The following is a 22,308-nucleotide window of genomic DNA, read 5'->3' on the forward strand; positions in this document are numbered from 1 at the left end:
AATCAGGGCTTTCAATGCACTGTGCTGCGGCGAAGTGCATTGTGGTCGTTCGGCGGGCTGAACAAATGGGCTAATGACCGTATAATTCGGTTGTTTGGAGAACTTCCGAACAGCCAATGCTTGGTCCAAACTGTTCACTCATCCTTATCAGCAACTATCAAGGAGAGTTCTGTCCTGGTAGGCAGCGGATGGATGTACTGAATAGTGCTGTGAGTGCTTGCAGGGCTCCACTCTTGGAAGGTTCTAGAGTAGTGGGATGGTTTAGGTCTTTCAGGCATGTTCTTATCCAGTTGTGACTGTTGGGAAATGGAGATCTCTAGGGTGCTGCAGGTTTACCAATTTATACTATGTTGGGTAAAAAAATAAAAAAACTTTTGTAGCTTTTCAGGTGCCAGGGCTTACTCCACGCTAAATCACACCCCAGAGATCATCATATCATATACAAGTACCTCGTTTTGATATGTACCCAGCTTCCACTTCTGCTCAGGCCGACTAGGCAACTCAAGCAGAAGTTCTCCTCTTCCCCACCCTCCCTGCAATCAGGACATGCCACAGGTCCCAGAAGATTGCCTGGCCTTTGAAAAGGCACAGCGAGACGTACGCACCCAGCTGTGAAGCTCTAAACTGTCAAAATCGGGTGCCCACTTCATGCCAGCGCCAGAGAAAACCGATGGTTCAGGCGGCCACATAGCTGGATCATGGGACAGGTGCGTGTGTGTTTATTAAAAGTCAGCAGATACAGTCAGCAGATACATGTTTTGCAGCTGATGACTTTTAATAAACACAAAAACAACTGGAACCCCCGCTTTCAAGGTAGGCCATAGATCAGTGGTTTTCAACTCCTGTCCTCAGGACCCACTAACGGGACAGGTTTGCAAGATCACTGAAATGCATGACAGGTGATATTATTTGCTGCTCAGTGATTGCAGTATTTCAGTCTGCATCTCCCCAGGAAATACCTAAAATCTGGCCTGTTAGTGGGTCCTGAGGACAGGAGTTGAGAACTACTGCCATAGATGATGGGATTTTCTTTCCTGCAACCAGTGGTTCCAAGAAAGAAAAACTATAGATTCACCTATCAATACAATCAGTCTTGCTGGGGGAAATCACTCCCGTGGAGCTGTTGTGTTCTCCCGGCAGGGGGGAGGGAGCTGTCCCTGCTGGGAGAACACAGTGATTATGGTTAGTGGCAAGGATTGCAAAAAAAAAAAAAAAAGTAAAAATCTGACATGCTGGTTCTAGGGTACAATCCGCCTGCTCATAGATGGTTTTAAGCTCAGCCGGTCTCTGCTGACCGGCAAAGATTCTAACCATCTATGGGCAGTTTAAGACTACTTGTTGGCTATGCAATCGGTTGATTATGTAGACATTTGGGGCTCACAACTTTGGATAGCATGTTAGATGTCTGCTGTATAGATGAGTGTTATTGGGGAGGAGTTACTAATGCAGGCATATTCATTTACAGCAGCACCCTAAAAAAAAAAGCATATTAGTTTATACTAGTATAGTATGCGCCTGTCGTGGCTAATTTTTTTGTACAACTAAACTAGTACAATTATGTCACTAAAAATTTGGTTGCGGTTCTGTTCACAGGTCCAGGTGCGATTTTTGTTTTCCTTCTCCTTTAACTGAAATTGCACCTGAACTGGACCCAAAAATTGCACTGGACCCTTTTTAAATCCGCTCTGTGTCCGCCCTGCACATGTGTGAACAGGCTCCATTAAAAGCCGGTCCGATTCATATGTTATGTGACTTGGACTCAGTTAAACCCACATCCAATTCCCATATGTGAACTACATATGAATATAATCACTGGAATAGCTCTTCCACTATATATTGTGCAAAGCCCAACACCAACATTGCAATCCTCTTACCTTGTGGTTTGACCGGCATCACCGCCTGTTAAAAGCATAGGATCCTGCCACAACTGCAAGCCTAAACACTTGTGCAGTATTTTAATATAGGATTCCTCCTGGGACAAAGAAATAAGGAGGCAGCCTCCTGAATGTCTAGCAGCTGCTATTCTCCTCTTTAGTGATCCACCCTGATTGTTTTACATTTGGCATTAGGCACTGCTATCCATGTGAAGGAGCCATTTGAATTCTGTGGATCAAATGTGCTTTCCAAAGTGCTCAACATTATTGAGCAAATCATCATTGCAATACAATAATAAAAAGTACAGTAAAAACGACCATACCATCAAAGTGCAGTTAACATAATTGACGATATATTGCCCATATTTGTTAAACCTTTGAGAAAATATATGAAAAAAAAATAAAAAAAATAAATTGGAGAACATTATTTATTTAATAAGAGTAAATTCACATATTTGGGATGCACTTTTTAAGGATAAGAGAAATGGACATATTTAGGGAAAACATGACTAGATGCACTTTTCTGACAAAGTCTCCTCTAGTAAAATAATATACAAAAAAAAAAAAAATGTGAAAAAAAAGAATTAAATCTTTTACATCATCATTCCCTTCTAAATAAACACTGGTATTGATTTGTACGATTTACTTTACTCTGAAACTGTAAATACACCCATCATAAATTATTATTTTTTCGGTCCCCAAATATATTTAGTAGCCCCCCACCCACTTGAGGTCAATAAAATTTGATTTGAGACAATAATTGCAAAAAAAATAAAAAATAAAAATTAAGAAAAAAAAGGAGTTTTATTTATAAATGCTGGTCCAGGATTAATGCAACACACCCTGGAGCTCTTTAAATACACATGACTAATTTACATGTCAAAGTCTACAAAAATGAAATGGGATGTTATATCTGCATTGTGTGAACTATCATTGATCAGTTGTAAACATTGCTACCATTCCATATCCAAACCGATTGTGATTAAACATTCCATTAGCTGAATCTAGGACTCCAAAAAAAAATCTTCAGCTGCAATGGCCACTTTCACAAGGCTCCCAAGATCCATGTATACAAATGTCCTCAGGAGGTGTTGCTGTAAAACGCACAGTTTTAACAGTCACTGACACTTCCGTATGTAAAATACATTCTGCAGGGTAGCAACAATTCCCACTACTGCAAACCATTTAAGTTATTTGCCATCTTGAGTAAATGCACAAATCTCAATGAATGGAGTACTAGGTTGCTAGATGGTTATGTAGTATGGTACGCATAGGTTTAACTTTTTTTTAAAGTAGAACAAAGTAAAAATAGTGTTGCCGATTTTTTTTAACAATTACTTTATGGTGTGACCTTCGATGATCACAAGGACACCTATTGCACCCCAGAAATGCTAAATGCAACAGCACAAGTGTGCACATCTGCCAAATTGCAGGACTATCAGCTGCCGTCCCAGAAGGGTTATTGGTGTAAACATACAACTAGAAGGCTGTAGAAAATTGTACACTATCCGTTTTTTACATTTTGGTTATGTTATGATTGTGATATGGTGGAAATCATCTCCCATTTAGACTGTAAGCTCTAAGGAGCAGGGCCCTCTAATTCCTCTTGTATTGTAACTGTGCTGTCTGCACTCACAATGTAAAGCACTGCTCAAACCTTTGGCGCGATATAAATCCTGAATAATGATAATAATTATCTCCAGCCCACTGAAAGGAGGCATAAAGGAAGAGAGCCAACATGTGCTATAATACACCATGAATGCATTACTGCATTGCAGTGCATTTCATTTTGAAAGGTTCCCCTTGGCATGTTTAACACAGTGCCCCGAAAAAAATGACAGCACCTATTTTCATGCAATGAGGTGCGTTACAGCCAATTCAGTTTCAATAGACTGCCAAAAGTTGCTCACCATGGCATACTGAATTCTGCAGTGAATGAACCCTCATTGGTACAACAGATGGCCCTGTACTGCATGTGGGCCTAATTGGACTTCAAACATTTTTTGTAGATGTCCATTCCATTGGTAAGATTTTTATCCCCTCCAGCTTAAGCATGTTTTTCCATATGCATGGCAATTTTCTAAGCCCCTGGAGCTTTAGATTTTATACTCAGGTGAATTAAGTGGTGATGGGTAAAAATTTGAAGATCTTCTATTATTTTGCAACTGGATTTTAAACAGCTGTAAACTTTCCACACTATGTGGAATCCCAAAAGGCAGCCTCATTATTTTCACATTATAACTCGTACAGTCTCAAAAACTATGCATTTTCTTAATTTTAAACTAGTTTGTCCTAGTTTGTTTGTATTTTGTTCACATGGCACCAAATAATGCAATAAAAATGACAACCTGTCTATCCTGCCTTTGTGACACAGATGTCCAAATAATACCGAGCAGAATCTAGTTAAGAAGCCAGCACATACCCAACGTTATTAAGAATTTTTAGCCTTCAGTGATTGGAAAACCTGAGGTTATAATGATTTGTTTCATTGCCAGCATGTCCGTGTGCTCCTATTATAGTAGAAATAGAATGGCTTCAAAATAAGCAAGAGTGAATACAAAATAGTTGTGGAAAAACACCAAATACTTCTTATGCCACATACACACGAATGGAATGCCTGACAGTAAAAGTCTGATGGGAGCTTTTCATCGTATATTCCGATCGTGTGTATGCCCCATCAGACTTTTTTTTTTTTTTCCAAAATTCCAACGGATCTAGAAATAGAACATGTTCTAAATATTTCCAACAGAACCAATTCCAATCAGGAAAACCGCTTGTCTGTATGTTGTTCCGACGGACCAAAAATTACGCATGCTCTGAAGCAAGTACGAGACGGAAGCTACTGGCTACTGAACTTCCTTTTTCTAGTCCGGTCATACGTGCTGTATGTCACCACATTCTTGACGATCAGACTTTGGTGTGATCGTGTGTGTGCGCAAGACAGTTTCAGCAGAATTCCGTCGGAAAAACCTTCAGAGTTTATTCCGCTGGGAAAACCGGTCATGTGTACAGGGCATTAGAGTAAGATAATGAAGCCAGTATTGAAGGAGTAGCTCATTTTTTTTTTCATCAAAATGGGTAATGTTGCTCTGTAATGTCTGTATTCACATCTGAAATACACACTTCCTCAGTTCAAGTCCACCAATTTTAATTTTTAACTGTAGCCCATTTCAAAGTATTCTTGTTCTGAGAAAGCACATTTTCGTAACAAATTATGGCTGCAACCATCACCAAGATATCGGCGGCACTGGGCTATGATAAGGGAAGGCCTTGGAGAACTCTTCTCCATCAGATCTGTGGTAAAAGGCTGGGTTCAATTTCTGCCGGCAGCTTGGAGTGGAAAGGGAGAAGATCCATGTCATAATCTATAATAAGAATGAGAATAATGCTCAGTTATTTTTGCAAGTTATCAGGTTTTTCTAGGGTAAGTGTGGACAATGGGGTTGATTTACTAAATGTAAAGCTGTGCAATGCAAAGCCCCGTTCACATGGCCAAAATGTCGGGTGGCATAGGTTGGTTTCTATTGAACTAGCCCTTGTGTACTACAGCCAGTTCGGCTGGCTTCTGTAGAAGGGGACATGACCGAAAAAGGTCTGTTGACTGGCTCATGGTTGGTGCCCTCAACCAATGGCTGAGGGCGTTTTTTTTTTGTTCAGCCCACTGGGTTGAATGAAAAGAAAAAATAGAAATGTGTACTAGGCTTTAGTGTACTGCAAGTGCAGTTGTGCAAGATCTGAGGAGAAGCTCTGCTGATTTCTATCATCCAATCATGTGCAAGCAAAAATTATGTTTTTTTTTTCATTTTCCTTGCATGTTCCCCTTAGATCTAGAGCAACTGAACATATTATTTGCCTTTAGTAAATCAACCCCCATGTCTTATAATGTGGTTCATTTATAATCAATAGGAGGTGCAAATGACTTGCCACTTTGATGCCATTTTTAAAAAGGCATTTCACATTACGTCTGTTTTGAAACAACTCATACCTCCAAATCTATTCATATGAAAGAAAGTAAAACAAAAAAGTATCAACTTTTTTACACCACGTTGCTATTGAGCTTAATTATTACTGTACCAATCCATAAATTTCACTGAAATATTTAGTTCTCATTCTTACATAATTACATAGTAGTTGAGGTTGAAAAGTCCATAAAAGTCCAACCTATATGTGTGATATGTCAGTATTGCATTGTATATGCCTGTATGTTGCGGTCGTTCAGGTGCTTATCTAATAGTTTTTTGAAACTATCAATGCTCCCCGCTGAGACCACCGCCTGTGAAAGGGAATTCCACATCTTTGCTGCTCTTACAGTAAAGAACTCTCTACATAGTTTAAGGTTAAACTTTTTTCTTCTAATTTTAATGAGTGGCCATGTCTCTTGTTAAACTCCCTTCCGCCAAAAAAAAAAAAAAAAAAAAAAAACACAACAAAAAAAACCCTATTGTGGGGTCACCAGTATGGTATTTGTAAAATGAAATATCCCCTCTCTTCTCCAGAGAGAATAAGTTCAGTGCTCGCAACCTTTCCTCATAACTAACATCACCCAGACCCTTTATCAGCTTTGTTGTCCTTTGTACGTGCTTAATTTCCAGTACATCCTTCCTGAGGACTGGTGTCCAGAACAGGACAGCATTATCTAGGTGCGGCCGGTCCTGAGTCTTGTACAGCGAGAAAATTATAGTTTTAGTTCTGGAGTTGATCCCCTTTTTAATGCATGGCAATATTCTGTTTGCTTTGTTAGCAGCAGCTTGGCATTGCATGCCATTGCTGAGCCTATTATCTACTAGGACCAGGTCCTTTTCCATCCTAGATTCCCCCAGGCGGTATAGATTGCATTCATATTTTTGCCACACAAATGCATTATTTTACATTTTTCTACATTAAAGCGGTAGTAAACCCGCAAATTATTATTTTTATTTTTTTAAACCTGCAAAGCAAAAGGCATAATGAGCTAGTATGCACCGCATACTAGCTCATTATGAAATATTTACCTTAGAACGAGGCCCCCGACATCTGGCCCGATCCACGCCGAGGGAGCCGACATGCTCCCTCGGCATCTCTTCCGGGTATCGCGGCTCTGGCACTGAGTGGCCGGAGCCGCGATATCGTCACTCCCGCGCATGCGCGCGGGAGATTTCAGTCCGGCCGGACGAGCGCTGCCGGATTTTCACGGCGAGAACCCCCTTGTGCGCATGCGCCGCTGCAGTCAGCGGCGCATACCGAGGGGAATATCTCCTAAACCGTACAGGTTTAGGAGATATTTTTTTTACCTACAGGTAAGCCTTATTATAGGCTTTCCTGTAGGTAAAAGTTAAAAAATTGACCATACAACCACTTTAAACCTCATATGCCATGTAGATCTTTTTGCAAGGTTTCCACATCTTGGGGAGAAGTTATTGCCCTGCTTAGCTTAGTATCGTCCGCAAATACAGAGATTGAACTTTTTTCCCCCATCCTCCAAGTCGTTTATGAACAAATTAAATAGGATTGGTCCCAGGACAGAACCATGGGGGGGTTTTTTTTTTTTGGTATTCTGGTTTGCCATATCTCTGCTAATGATCGCATATTTTATGCAGTGAGATACTGTAACAGAGGGTCAAACACACGTTTGGCATACAATAGGATTAACAAATATTGTATGGTAAAAATATAAGTTTTGCACCCCTACACACATCAATATATCACTAACAATATACGATACATTTTTCTCTGACACCCTGCACATCACAGGAGGGCGTAACACTCCAGCACGTAATTTTCAATTTTAAAATGAAGGCCCAATTGCATTATTTGGAACACCATCAGCACACCACTTTTTCATTGCAACCCTACAATAGGCAAAGGGTGCAACACAATAGCACCTTTTATTTAAATAAAAAGGGGATTATTTCACCTTAAAAATGATTTTTATAGGAGATTCTGCAGCAATTGCAGGTCTCTATTGCTTGGTTTCTATTTATTATTACCAATTTTAACTATGAGGAATAGCGCCACATCTACACCCCTCTAATTATTTTCTTTGCCCCACCTCAGTGGTAATAATATGTAGAGGCAGCAATTCCTTCTTTTTGACTACTAAATATTCTCTGTACATATTTCACCCTAGTCTCCTGTTATGTATAATCCGTGGCGTAGTATCACACAACATTTCTTGTAGTTTAGGGAAGTTGGCTCTTTTGGAATTCAGTGTCTTTGTATTCCCCTTATGTTTCCTATTTGTGTGATTTATACTGAAGCCAATTGACCTGTGATAGCCGTTTCCTAAATAGCCCTGTATTTCCACATCTGTATTGTTGGTAATCAGTAGATCCAGTAACGCTTTTATTTGTAGTTGTTGCGTCTACCATCTGAACCATGAAATTGTCCTGCAAGACATTTAGGAACTGGCGAGCCTTAGACGAATGCGTGGTTCCCTCCGCCCAGTCTATGTCTGGATAATTAAAATCCCCCCATTATAAACACTTCTCATCCTTGCTGCTAATCCAACTTGTGATAGGAGACCCCCCCCCCCCACCTCCCTCAGGTTAGGGGGCCTATAGCATACTCCCAGTATTATTTTCCTCCTAGCTTAATCCCTCTGGAGCTCTACCCATAAGGATTCCCCCTCCTCCCTAGCTCCCTTAGTGATGTCATCTCTTTCACTTGTACATCATTCTGGTTATAAAGGCATACCCCTTCCCCTTTTTACCTTCTCTATCCCTACAATAAAGGGTATACCCTTGAATGGTTGCCAGCCAATCATGAGAGCTGTTGAACTAAAACTCAAATTCACAAAATCCAAATCCTCCTGGTACAACAGTATCTCTTGTTCACCCATCTTGTCTGCCAGGCTTCTGGCATTGGTGAACATGCCACGTAGTTTAGACCGGTCGCATACTATCCTCTTATTGGGCGTTTGAGATTGCAACTAAGACTTGTTACTATACTTACCACTTACCTTGGGTTTATGTGCTTTATCAACCTACCACTAATGCCCCCAATACTACCTTCTGGAATATGTTCCGCGTTGACCATCTCTACCTCTGGTCTCCTCCCCCCCCCCCCCCCCCCATCGTCGTCTAGATTAAAAACACCTCTAACTTTTTGGCCATCTTCACTCCGAGCAGATCTGCACCCTCCTCATTTAGGTGCAGTTCTGAAGGATTTAGAACACTGGCAAGATGAAGGTCTCTGCTGTACTCAGGACAGAAAAAGTGAAGTCCCCTTTCCAGAGTGTTTAACTAGCATGTTCCTTGTTTTTTTTTTTATAAATTACAGTGTCATTACCCATGTACAGAAATAGAAGGAACAATGTCAATTAAACAGTGTGTGTTAAGTATCACTTCTAAACTACTGTGTACCAGAGCCTTTAGGTCACATGAGAGGCACCCAGATAGACACTTATGTTCTTGGACAACAAAACAGAACAAGGATGTGAATTTCTGCAAAACTGTGAAATTGTGTATATATATATATATATATATATATATATATATATATATATATATATATATATATATATATATATATATACTGAACTGCAAGAATTGTATTTTTTGCATACTTAAATTGGGCCACCTCAGTGGAGAGAAAGGCAGATGACCTCATGTTCTCCATCTCGTTCAATCAGAAAACATCTTGTGTTCATTTAAAAACAAAAAACAAAAACACAAACACACAACACACCAAAACACGCTATTCAATGAATGGTAGAGATGCCAAACAAGCAACTCTGTGTGGTCAGTGTGCAGAGAGGAAGCTGCTCCGACAGAAAACCAGCTGATCACGGCTATCACTGCATGTAACCTGAACTACTACTTTACAGCAGCCACAATGGCCCTCCGGATATCAGATTTGCATACTACTCCAAGCCAAGCTGGCCCAATGTAGGTAGCATAGAAAAAAAAAATAGGATTTTTTTGTACTCGTAAAATCCTTTTCTCTGTAATTCACCAACACACAGCTCCTCTCTTTAGACCATTGGGTTTTTACGCCACCTTTAGGAGAGGACTAGGCATGACATGTTGACATGTAATAAAAAACAGAACTTTAGGTCCCTTAGGCAACAACCCCTCAGCCTGCCTTTCAGATTCAGTATGTCAACAAGCAGTATAATGTAAAGAAAAATAGGAGGGGTGGGTGCTGTGTCAGTCGGTGAATTACAGAGAAAAGGATTTTACGGCGAGTACAAAAAAATCCTATTTTTTCTTATATTAACCATCTGACACAGCTCCTCTCTTTAGACCATTGGGATGTTCCCAAGCAGTGCCAAAATGAGGGGTGGGAAAACGGCATAAAACTTCACCCACCATAGCATGTGGGAACTAGTATAAACTTTACCCACAAAAACGACAGTGTGTGGGAATAACTAAACTTTTTTACCCACAAAAAACAAAAAAAAACCACAACAACAGGGTGCTCCTCAACAGAGAGGCACTACCCTCAAACCGCACCAGAACTGCGGTAACAAATGCAACAGTGCATTTACTTAAAAGTACTGCGTTTTTACAAAAAAAAACTGAAAAAAAAAAAAAAATGTATGTTCAATTGCAATTACACAGCCGCCTGCAAAACTTTGCGCCCAAAACAGGCATCAGCCGATGCACTGACATCTATCTACCTTGTAGAATTTTGTAAAAGTGTGAACAGATGACCAAGTCGCGCTTTACACACTTGAGCGACAGACGCTTGATGTCGGAAGGCCCAAGACGTTCCGATTGCCCTTGTGAGGTGGGCCGTGACCAGAAAGGGGGGCACCTGCCCCTTTAAGGTGTAGGCCTGTACTACAATCTGTCTGATCCACCTGGAAACGGTTGCCAACAAAACCGCCATGTCTTTTTTCGGACCAGCCACCGAAATAAACAAGGAGTCTGACTTCTGAAAGGGAGCCGTGGCAGACAAATACACCCTCAGAGCCCAAACCACATCCAGGGCATGAAGGGCCACCTCCTTAGGATGTGTCGGCTTAGGACACAGAGATGGTAACACAATGTCTTCATTGATGTGGAACGCCAAAACCACCTTTGGCAGAAAAGAAGGTTGCAGACTAAACACCTTATCTTTGTGGATAACCAGATAGGGCGACTTGCAAGACAAGGCCGCCAGTTCCGATGTAAGCTAGTGGCCGATGTAATTGCCACTAGAAAGACCACTTTCTGGGAAAGAGTCAACAGGGGAATCTCTCTGATATTTTCAACTGGTGTTTTTTGAAGCGCCGATAACACCAGGTTCAGATCCCATGGGGGTAACAGTGGACGCACCGGAGGAACTACATGTCGGACCCCTTGAACAAAAGTGCTCACTAGAGAGCGAGATGCCAGGGGTCGCTGAAAAGAGACAGCCAAAGCTGATATTTGTCCTTTAATGGTGCTTAAAGCCAATTTCTGGTCTACTCCTTGCTGTAGAAACAGCAGGATCCTGGATATAGAAAAGGAGCGCAGACGCCATCCTCTTCTCACACATGGAGATGTAGGCCTTCCAGGTACGATGATATATCTTCAGAGAAGAAGATTTCTGTGCTCTCAGCATAGTTGGGATCAGAGTCTGAAAGACCCCGGTTCCTCAACACCTGGCTCTCAATAGCCATGCCGTTAAAACCAGCGTTGGTAAAGCAGGATGGAGAATTGGACCTTGAGACAGAAGGTCTTCTCGTAACGGCAGTCGCCAAGGGGTGTCTGCCACCAGGCGCACTAGGTCTGTGTACCAGGGATGCTGGGGCCAATCTGGGGCAATCAATATTACTGGAATCCCCTCGGCACCCACTCTGCGGAGCAGATGGCACCTTCCGATTGAGACGGGAGGCCAGAAGATCCACGTCTGTTGTGCCCCATCGCAGGCACAGTAGCCTAAACACCACCGGATCAAATGCCCATTCTCCTGGGTCCAGCATCTGGAGACTTAAATAAACCGCCTGCCAGTTCTCCACTCCCGGGATGTAAATGGCCAACAGGGCGGGTACATGTCGCTCTGCCACTGAAGGATGTGAGCAACCTCCCGTGCGGCGGCCAAGCTTCTTGTTCCTGCTTGGTGATTGGCGTATACCACCGCCGTGGCGCTGTCTGACTGGATCCTGATTGGACGCCCTTGAAGTCTTATCGACCATGTGGAGAGGCATAGCCTGATTGCTCTCAGTTCGAGCAGATTGATCGGAAACTTGGATTCCTCCACCGACCAGAGGCCCTGGGTCGACTGAACTCCCATTACTCCACCCCAGCAGGATAGGCTGGCGTCCGTTGTGATCACGGTCCACTTCAGTGGTAGAAACGACTTCCCGGACCGAAGTGCCAGGGACCTCCGCCACCAGAGCAGGGAATCCCTGACTAACCAGCTCACCTGAATCTGCCGATCCAGGGACAACGGAGATTTGTCCCATTTTGTCAAAATCTCCTTCTGCAGGACTTTGGTGTGAAACTGGGCATACGATACTGCCTCGAAGGAGGCCACCATGAGTCCAGGACTCGCATGCAGAAGCGTAGCCACGACCACCTGCGGCTCATCAACAGTTTTACTGCAGCTCTGAGAGTCTGCAGCTTGTCTGAAGGGAGAAACACTCTCACTTCCATGGAGTCCAGCAGTAAGCCTAGGTACTCCAAGCGCTGATTCAGTACGATCACCGACTTTTTTAGGTTCAGCAGCCACCCAAATTCCTGCGGGGTCTGCATGGTGATCACCACATTCTCTTCTAACTCTGACGCAGAAATGCCAAAACAGGAGCCAATACCTTGGCAAAGACTCGGGGGGCTGATGCCAAACCAAAAGGGAGAGCCACAAACTGGTAGCGGGCTTCCCCCGACTGCAAATCGCAGAAACTTCTGATGCCGAATGCATATGGGTATGTGCAGGTACGTATCCTGGATGTCTAAGGATGCCAGGGAGTCCCCTTGATGGAGTGCAGCGACTACTGAGCGAACTGATTCCATTCTGAAGCCCTGTACTTTCACAAAGTAATTGAGGGCTTTCAGGTCCAAGATTGGACATACCCCTTCCCTTTTGGGGACTACAAACAGGTTTGATTAGAACCCCTGGAAACGTTCCGAGTCCGAAACAGGTACTATCACCCCGTGACTCAGCAGGTCCCTTACCGCCTCCAAAAGGGCCTCCTGGCGAGCCAGGAGTACGGGTATGTTGGAAGGGAAGAATCTGTTTTGCGGCTAAGAGAGGAACTCTATCTCGTAGCCTGAGGAAATCAGATCGCAGACCCATTGGTCAGACAGCCGAGAAGCTCATCGGGCTGCAAACGCCCGAAGGCGACCCCCCCCACCCGTGTTGTAGGCAGGGGCAAACCTTCATGCGGCAGCACTTTTGCTCGCAGGCTTGCGGTTCTTGGGACGCTTGGGTCCTTCAGAGGTCGTCCTGTCAGGCTGGGGACACTTGGTCGAAGCCCCAGACGGACGAAAAAGCCTCTTATGAGCGGAAAAAGAGGGCCCTTGCCTACAGCATGGCTCCTTAGTCTTCCTGGCCTGTGGGAGTAGTGTACTCTTACCACCTGTGGCATTTTTAATAATGTCATCCAAAGAGGTTTCAAAGAGCCGGTCGCCAAGGAAGGGAAGATCAGTCAGGGCTTTTTTGGATGCCTGGTCAGCAGACCAGCATTTTAGCCAGATCAGGTGCCTCAGCACCACTGCTGACACTTAAGTCCTGGATAACAGACGAAGGGTATCCAGGGCTGTATCACAAATGTACTTCAGGCCTTGCACTAGTTGTTCTGCTAGTTCCACGCAGACAGGAGAAGTCTGTTGCTCTCCCAATTCGTGGTGCAACAGTTTTGCCCATTCGGTTACAAGTGCGTGTGCCAGTACTGGTCGCATGGTTGACCCCACAACTGTAAACAAAGGAACGAGCCACTGCCACGGCCTTCCTTTCCATGGGGTCCTTAAAATGCAGGAGTCCTCTCTACCGGGATCGTGGTTACTTTCTTTAACCTGGATACTGGGGGAGTCCACGACCGGAGGAGCCGACTACTTTTTGAGAAGGCTTTCCTCAAAGGGGTAACACACCGCCATGTACTTGGGGACCGAAAAGGTCAGTTGCAGTCGACCCCATTCCTTGTAAATGAACTTATCAAAATAAGTCAGATACGGAAACACCTTAGGTGAAAGGGCTGGCTTACGGGACCCAAAAGGGAGGGATCTGCTGGCTCCTGAATCTTCAGGGTATCACAGCGCGGCTGTGATAAGTGCTACAACAAGTGCTTTGTCGTGCACGAACCCGGACGGGACTCATCCTCACTGTCCGATCGGTCCTGGTCAGCGTCATCTGAAATGACAGAGCAGGGGTCACCAGCCTCAGGAGGGCCAGAGTCTACGTTAGAGCTCTCCCCGGAGGAGGAGGAGGAGGGGCGTAAGGGGCCATTTTTTTTTACCACCTTTGCTCCCACTCACCACCTCCATCTTGGCAATGAGCGAATTGAGGACCGCCGATAAAACGTCCATCCAGAGGCACTGCACAGTCTGCGAAACCGGTTGCAATTACCTGGATTTCGAGGGAAGAAATACCAGTTTTGGAAGCCATGCTGACCCTACCCTGTCTGCCACCTGATGGGGACTTTGGACAGTGATGGTCCCACCCTCCTAACTGCTGCTGGCTGAGGGGCTCTTTCCTGCAGGACTCACCAGCCTGACTGGTTCTGCGCTGTCCAGCTAGTACTGCCTGTGTCAGCTCCCAGGTGCATAAGAGACTACACTGCGCTGTGCAGAGCTGCTGCAAATGGTGCTGAAACTGATCAAAAACATGTTCAGGCTTCAAGAAAATGGCCACCGAGCGTTCCAGCATAAAAGGACATAATCACAGGGAAAATGGCCACCAAACTACAGGAAAGCCTGCTGCTCCTTGCCCCACCATATATACCATGAGGGACAGTGAAACAAAACAGGCAGCTAAATGGCGGTGAACAGCGCTACAGTGATCAACAGACACAGCCTGGAGAGACCTACACACATCCAGGGCACAGCCAGCTAGCGCAGTCCCCCCCGGAGAGCCCCTGTCTATGGCACACACACTGCTCAGAAGCCCATTCAGCATCCCCCACAGGAGGGGGGGGGGGGAAGAAAGGGACAGGGAGAGAAGAGAGGGAATCGACCTCCCAGGGAATGCCCAGCTGCTCAGCCCCACCAAAGCAGGGAGAGCTGTACTTAAAGAGGAAGTAAACCCTGATGGGTTTACTTCCTCTTTCATTCCCTGCAAAGGCAAAGCATAATGGACTACTATGCATCGCATAGTAGCCCATTATGTGTCACTTACCTGACACAGGAGCCAGCGATGTCACCGCTGTCCCCTGTAGTCCGGCGCATCCATCTTTTCGGTGGAGTCTCGCAGCTCCGCCGCTGTCATTCGGCAGAGCCGCGATGAAGTCACTCCCTGCGCAGCTCCGTTGTTGGAAATGCCGCGCTCAGTGCGCCTGTCTTCGGGCAAATATCTCCTAAACCGTATAGGTTTAGGAGATATTTCTTGGACCTACAGGTAATCAGGCTTACCTGTAGGTCAAAGTGGTTTGTAAGGGTTTACAACCACTTTTAAAAGGCCTGCAGAGCTGGGAGACATTCCATCACAGACCCACTCAACCGATCAGTACGGGGTGGCTGCTGGCCCGGCACACTGACACAGACATCAGTAGCCCGGTCATGTGTGTGCCCTGGAGCATTAACGCTCACTGACCGCCTCTGGAGCTGAGGCATGTCGTGGCCGACCCAGCGAGGAGCTCTGGTCTGCACACGCTCACTGGCCAGGCTGGGGAGGCTACAAGGATAAGGGTATCCAGTCTGTCACCCAGCTGGCTGTTGATAGCAGATCACAGAATCTTTAATCTTGCACAAAAAGCAAAGCTCCTGCAAAAAATAAATAAAAAAATAAAACAGGAACCCTGCGGGCCCACAGGGTTCCTGGGTCCTTCTTCACTAGACAGAAAAAAAACTGAAGCTGCAAGGCAGGCTGAGGGGTTGTTACCTAAGGAACCGCCCCTTGGGCGGAACTAGAAAGTTCTGGTTTTTATATTACATGTTAACATGTCATGTCTAGTCCTCTCCTAAAGGTGGCGTAACAATCCAATGGTCTAAAGAGAGAAGCCTCGTCAGTCGGTGAATATAAGAGAGAATATAATTCCTGGAGTACAGTTTTAAGGATGGAAATCCCTAAAATGCAGTATAACAATTTTGGTAAGCTCTCTTTAGAAAATAATGCAAGTAGGTATTCTTTGGGGTTGATTTACTAAAACCGGAGGGTCCAAAATCTACTGTAGCTATGCATAGAAACCAGTTTCCAGGTTTTTTATTGTTAAAGCTTAATTTAACCCCTTCTTACCCTGCCCATAGTCATATGACGTCTGCAGGAGGGATCTCCCATCCTGGGTGGGCGTCATATGACATCCTCGGCTTTCCGCCCGTCTAGGGGGGCGCGCGCACATACCCCATTGCTCGAGACTCAGTGCGACTGCCCGGGAACACAGATCCACATCCTGTCAGGTGAGAGGAAACCGATGGCGTGTTCTCAGTACAGAGGAACACAGATCGGTCTCCTCCCCTTGTGAGTCCCCACCCCCTAAAGTTAGAATCAGTCCCTAGAAAACATAATTAACCCCTCGATCACCCCCTAGTGTTAACCCCATCCCTGCTAGTCACATTTACACAGCAATCAGTGCAATTTTATAGCACTGATCGCTGTATAAATGTGAATGGTCCCAAAAATGTGTCAAGTGTGTCCGTTACAACGTCACAGTCATGAGAAAAAAAAAAAAAAAAAAAAAACACCCAACAACAGCAAAAAAAAATGCAGATCGCCACCATTACTAGTAAAAAAAAATAAAAAAAAAATTTAAATTAAAATAAAAATGCCATAAATGTATCCTGTATTTTTTTGCAGACGCTGTAACTTTTGTGCAAACCAATGTACGCTTATTGCATTTTTTTTAAGCAAAAATATGTAGAAGAATACGTATCGGCCTAAACTAAGGAAACATTTTTTTTTTCTTCAATTGGGATATTTATTATAGCAAAAAATAAAAATAATTTTTTTTTTGTTTTTTTTTTAAATTTTCGCTCTTTTGTTTATAGTGCAAAAAATAAAAACCACAGGAGGAGATCAAATACCACCAAAAGAAAGCTCTATTTGTGGGGAAAAAAACATAAACATTTGATTTGGGTACAGTGTTGCATGACCACGCAATTGTCATTCAAATTGCGACAGTGCTGAAAACTAAAAATTGGTCTGGGAAGGAAGGGGCTGAAAATGCCCTGTATTGAAGTGGATAACCACTTAAGGGCCGCCTCACGCCGATGTATGTCGGCAGAATGGCACGGCTAGGGAACAAGCACGTACCTGTACGTTGCTTTTTAAGTGCCCAGCTGTGGGTAGGGATCGCACTGCCGGCGGCGCGCTCACGACCCTGTGCTCCGTGACCGTGGCAGGGGGACCAGCGGACCCGATCACCGCTGGTGTTCTGCGATCGGGTCACAGAGCTGAAGAATGAGGAGAGGTCTGTGTAAACAAACCTCTCCCCGTGCTTCCCTGTGTGACTGTCACCGATCGTCTCTTCCCTTTTATAGGGAAGAACGATCAGTGACGTCACATGCCAGGCCACACCCCCTACAAAAAAAATAAATAAAAAAAAAACACATAACGTCATACATAAAACTACACTGCCCCCTAGTGGTTAACTCCTTCACTGCCAGTGTCATTTACACAGGAATCAGTGCATTTAAATAGCACCGATTGCTGTATAAATGACGATGGTTCCAAAAACGTGCCAAAAATGTCCGATGTGTCCGCCATAATGTCGCAGTCACAATAAAAATTGCTGATCGCCGCCATTACTAGTAAAAAAAAAAAATTTATAAAAATGCTTTAAAACTATCCTCTATTTTGTAAACGCTATAACTTTTGCGCAAACCAATCAATAATCGACAATTGTGATTTTTTTTTACCAAAAATATCTAGAAGTTATCGGCCTAAACTGAGGGAAAAAAATTTGCCCTGTTTATCATATTTATCGAAAGTGAAAGTCCGACATTTTGTTTTGTCCCCAGAAAAGTAATAGAGGGGAAATCTTTCAATGGGGACACTAGTTCTGGCGATTTGGGGGTCCTCAAGGGATTTCCCTAATCTGCAGGGATTTTCTCTCACTACGTTTGTCTATGGGACAAAAAAAATGAAGGGAAATCTCCGTAATTGGACTGAGATGGCAAAAGAAAAAAAAAAGAAAAAAGTCTGATGGCAGTTATAACCCTCCCTTACTATATCCAAAATGAAAAAAGTTTTGGCTTATAGTTCTACTTTAACCACTTGCCGACCGCCGCACGACGATGTACGTCCATTTTTTGAAGAGGGATATCTCGGTAACGGCAGCAGCTGCTGCCACAACCGAGATATCTATCTCTTCAGGCGGCGGTCGGCTGTACGATAACGGTGGTCTCCGCGGCGGATTCGCCGCGAGATCACCGCTATCGGCGGCGGGAGAGGTGCCACCCCCCCTCCCGCCGCCCTCCCGCACCTTCCGCCGCTTACCGGAGCCGTCGGTAGCGGCGGAGGCGATCAGGTCCTTCCGTCGGCTGGGCATAGAGACAAGTGAGGCTAAGATGGCCCCCACTCGTCTCTATACCATAGGAGGGCGGAAGCGACGTCAAAACGTCACTTCCGCCCATACCTCTTAAAGGTATATATTTTTTTTTAATGTCAGATTTTCTTTTTTTTTTTTTTTTGCATTTTAGCCCAAATATGAGATCTGAGGACCTTTTGACCCCAGATCTCATATTTAAGAGGACCTGTCATGCTTTTTTCTATTACAAGGGATGTTTACATTCCTTGTAATAGGAATAAAAGTGATCCATTTTATTTTTATTTTTTTAAAAGTGTAAAAATAAATAAAATAAATTAAAATAAATAAGAAAAAAAAAATTTTTTTTTAAAAACAGAGCGCACAGAAGCGAGCGCATACGTGAGTAGCGCCCGCATATGAAAACGGTGGTCAAACCACATATGTGAGGTATCGCCGCGATCGGTAGAGCGAGAGCAATAATTCTAGCCCTAGACCTCCTCTGTAACGCAAAAAATGCAACCTGTAGAACTTTTTAAATGTCGCTTATGGAGATTTTTGAGGCTAAAAGTTTGACGCCATTCCACGAGCGGGCGCAATTTTGAAGCGTGACATGTTGGGTATCAATTTACTCGGCATACCATTATCTTTCACAGTATAAAAAAAAATTGGGCTAATTTTACTGTTGTCTTATTTTTTTATTCAAAAAAGTGAATTTTTTCCAAAAAAAGTGCGCTTCTAAGACCGCTGCGCAAATACGGTGTGAAAAAAAGTATTTCAATGACCGCCATTTTATTCTCTAGGGTGTTAGAAAAAAAACAATATAAAATGTTTGGGGGTTCTAAGTAATTTTCTAGCAAAAAAAACTGTTTTAAACATGGAAACACCAAGTCCGAAAAAGAGGCCTGGTCCTTAAGTGGTTAAAAAAACAAATATGGGTGCATGTTCTGCTTTTAAATGAGAAAAAAAATATATTATATACACACACTAAATATATATATATATATATATATATATATATATATATATATATATATATATATATATATATATATATAATCTCTTGTAAAGCTCAACGGTCTCATTTATTTTCCATTTGTAGTTCTGTACCACTATATATATTTTTTATAAAACCGATTTTAGCTTGGAAATGCATTAAAAGAACCGTTTTTTCCTCAGAGGACATGTACTTTCAGCACATGCACTGGTGATAGAATGAAGGAAGTGTTAAAGAATGGCCACATCCCCCATTATATCATCCTTAGGCACACTTTTAGTGCTGAAGAAGGGGATGTGCCTTACTAGGTCTGTTATATGAAGTGAACATGGTGTCCGCTGGACTACAGAGTCATATTTATACACAGTGCAAAAAGAAAGAAAAATAAGACTATATAAATAAAAGGTTTTTAGTGCAGTTTATATATGCTGAGTATCTATTTCTGTGACTTCAGAGCCAACTCAGCCTATATGTAATGCAGAGATATAGCCTAAGTACTCTCTGACCTCTCTACACCCCAGATATCCCCCCAGCACCCTGATCCCTCTACACCCCAGCCCTCTCACCCCTCTACACCACAGATCCCCCCCCCCCCAAGCACTCTGACCCCTCTACACCCCAAATATCCCCCAAGCACTCTGACCCCTCTACACCCTAGATATTCCTCCCAGCACTTTTACCTTAAGATATGCCTTAAATTGCTACCCCACTACATCCCTGATAACTACACTGTGGCCTCTCTACTTTCCTGATACCTCTAGCACTATAACAACCCAAGCTACACCAAGCAGTGCTACCCCCTATACACCCCAGATCCCCCCTCAGCATTGTTTTCCCCCATACAACCTTGATATCCCCCAGCACCATTATTCCATCCATGTAGTACCCCCTTTTCCAGTGGAGATACAGTGCATGTAAACTTTTTTTTTTTTTTTACACAAAGTTGTCACTAAATGATATATTGCTCACACATGCCATGGTTATATGTGGAATTGTACCCCAAAATACATTCTGCTGCTTCTCCTGAGTACGGGGATACCACATGTGGTCGACTTTTTGGAAGCCTAGCCGCGTATGGGGCCCCGAAAGCCAAGCACCGCCTTCAGGATTTCTAAGGGCATACATTTGTAATTTCACTCCTCACTACCTATCACAGTTTTGAAGGCCATAAAATGCCAAGATGGCACAAACCCCCCCCAAATGACCCCATTTTAGAAAGTAGACACCCCAAGCTATTTGCTGAGAGGCATGTTGAGTCCATGGAATATTTTATATTTGGCACAAGTTGCGGGAAATTTACAAACTTTTATTTTTTATTTTTATTTTTTCACAAAGTTGTCACTAAATGATATATTGCTCACACATGCTATGGGCATATGTGAAATGACACCCCAAAATAATTTCTGCTGCTTCTCCTGAGTACGGGGATACCACATATGTGGGACTTTTTGGGAGCCTAGCCGCGTACGGGGCCCCGAAAACCAAGCACCGCCTTCAGGCTTTCTAAGGGCGTAAATTTTTGACTTCACTCCTCACTACCTATTACAGTTTTGAAGGCCATAAAATGCCAAGATGGCACAAAACCCCCCCCCCAAATGACCCCATTTTGGAAAGTAGACACCCCTAAATTTAGGGGTACACTAGTGAGACTCACAGGTAAAAAAGCACCTAGGCTGTCAGCGACTGTATCAAAACGCTACAAGAAAAACTGTTAGCGATCGCAGGGATCAGGCCTGACTCTGCAAACGCTGCAGTTATGTGTGTTGTGTTTTGTAAGCGACAGTGATCGATCGATACTGCACTTGGGTGGGCTGGTCTGGGCTTGGCGGAGGGGCTAAACGCAGGTGCTAGCAGGTATCTGGGCTGATCCCGCTAACAATGCGTTTTGGGAAACCTAAACTGCTGGCGACGCTAATATAGATCTGATCAGATACTATATTACTAAGGGAGGTGTATGCTTTGTGCGTGGGTGTTAGCGGTACTGGCACTAACCTGACGCTGCCTGGGGTGACGCAGACCTTATCTGACCCTCAAACTTATATCACCCGCCGGGTGATCAGGGGGTTAAACCTTTATTAGGTAATAAATGGCGGGTGCCCTGAAACTATAAAAAAATAAACCAACCAACCAGCGTCACCTGTAACAGTTATATGGTGATCACTGGTGAAAGGGTTAACTAGGGGGCAATCAGGGGGCTTTATGCGGTAGTATATGGGGGTCCCTGGCGCTATAAAAAGCTGCGGCGAACCTAAATACCTACCTGCCCAACTAGCGTCACCTGTGACACTAATACAGCGATCAGAAAAATGATCGCTTATTAGGCTGGGTTCACACTGGAGCGATGCAGGAACGCCACGAGTCCGCGGCGGGTTCCCGCATCGCATGCCTCCCGGCGGCAGTTCACACTGCCCTATGCGAACTGCTGGGAGTGTCAGTGAAATGATAATGACACCCCCAGATCAGTTCGCATATCGCAGTGCGATCTGCAAACTCGGATCGCATGGTGTGAACACCCATGCGATCTGATTCTGCTGCGGACCAAAAAAAAAGGGTCCCGTGCGAATTTGCGGCGGGTGCGACACAAATTCAGCCATACTATCTGTATGGCTGAACTCGAATCGCACAGAGATCGGATGTGATTTGCACTGCAGTGCGGTGCGAATCACATCCGTTCTCATAAACCGCTGCAATGTGAACCCAGCCTTAGTGACACTGGCGACGGGGGGGTGATCACGGGGTTAAACCTTTATTGGGGGGGTTACCTTAGAACTAAAGGGGGCTAACCCTAACTGCCCTAACAGTTATTACAGTCACAAATGACACCAATGCAAAAAAAATAAAAATGCAATTGGTGTCACTGTGACTGGGGGGGTGAAGGGGGGGTGAGAGTGTGCCTGGCATGTTCTACTGTGTAGTGTCGTGTTGGTGCAACTCAC

The 22,308-nt window shown here is 44.1% G+C and overlaps 1 protein-coding gene across 3 annotated transcripts in view; it reads right to left on the reverse strand.

Annotated features, from left to right (window-relative positions):
- Positions 1-2,659: 2,659 nt before the first annotated feature.
- Positions 2,660-22,308, reverse strand: part of LOC143974685 (zinc finger protein 414-like) — a 47,326-nt gene continuing 27,677 nt past the window's right edge. For all 3 annotated transcript variants that reach the window (XM_077476308.1, XM_077476307.1, XM_077476309.1), the window contains one exon: positions 2,660-5,239. In XM_077476308.1, the coding sequence (XP_077332434.1) occupies positions 5,163-5,239 (77 nt within the window). In that variant the 3' untranslated portion in view covers positions 2,660-5,162. The remainder of the gene's footprint in view (positions 5,240-22,308) is intronic.

The sequence above is a fragment of the Lithobates pipiens genome, unplaced genomic scaffold, assembly GCF_037356315.1.
Source record: "Lithobates pipiens isolate NorthernLeopardFrog02 unplaced genomic scaffold, aLitPip1_a1.2 Scaffold_13, whole genome shotgun sequence".
NCBI lineage: Eukaryota > Metazoa > Chordata > Amphibia > Anura > Ranidae > Lithobates > Lithobates pipiens.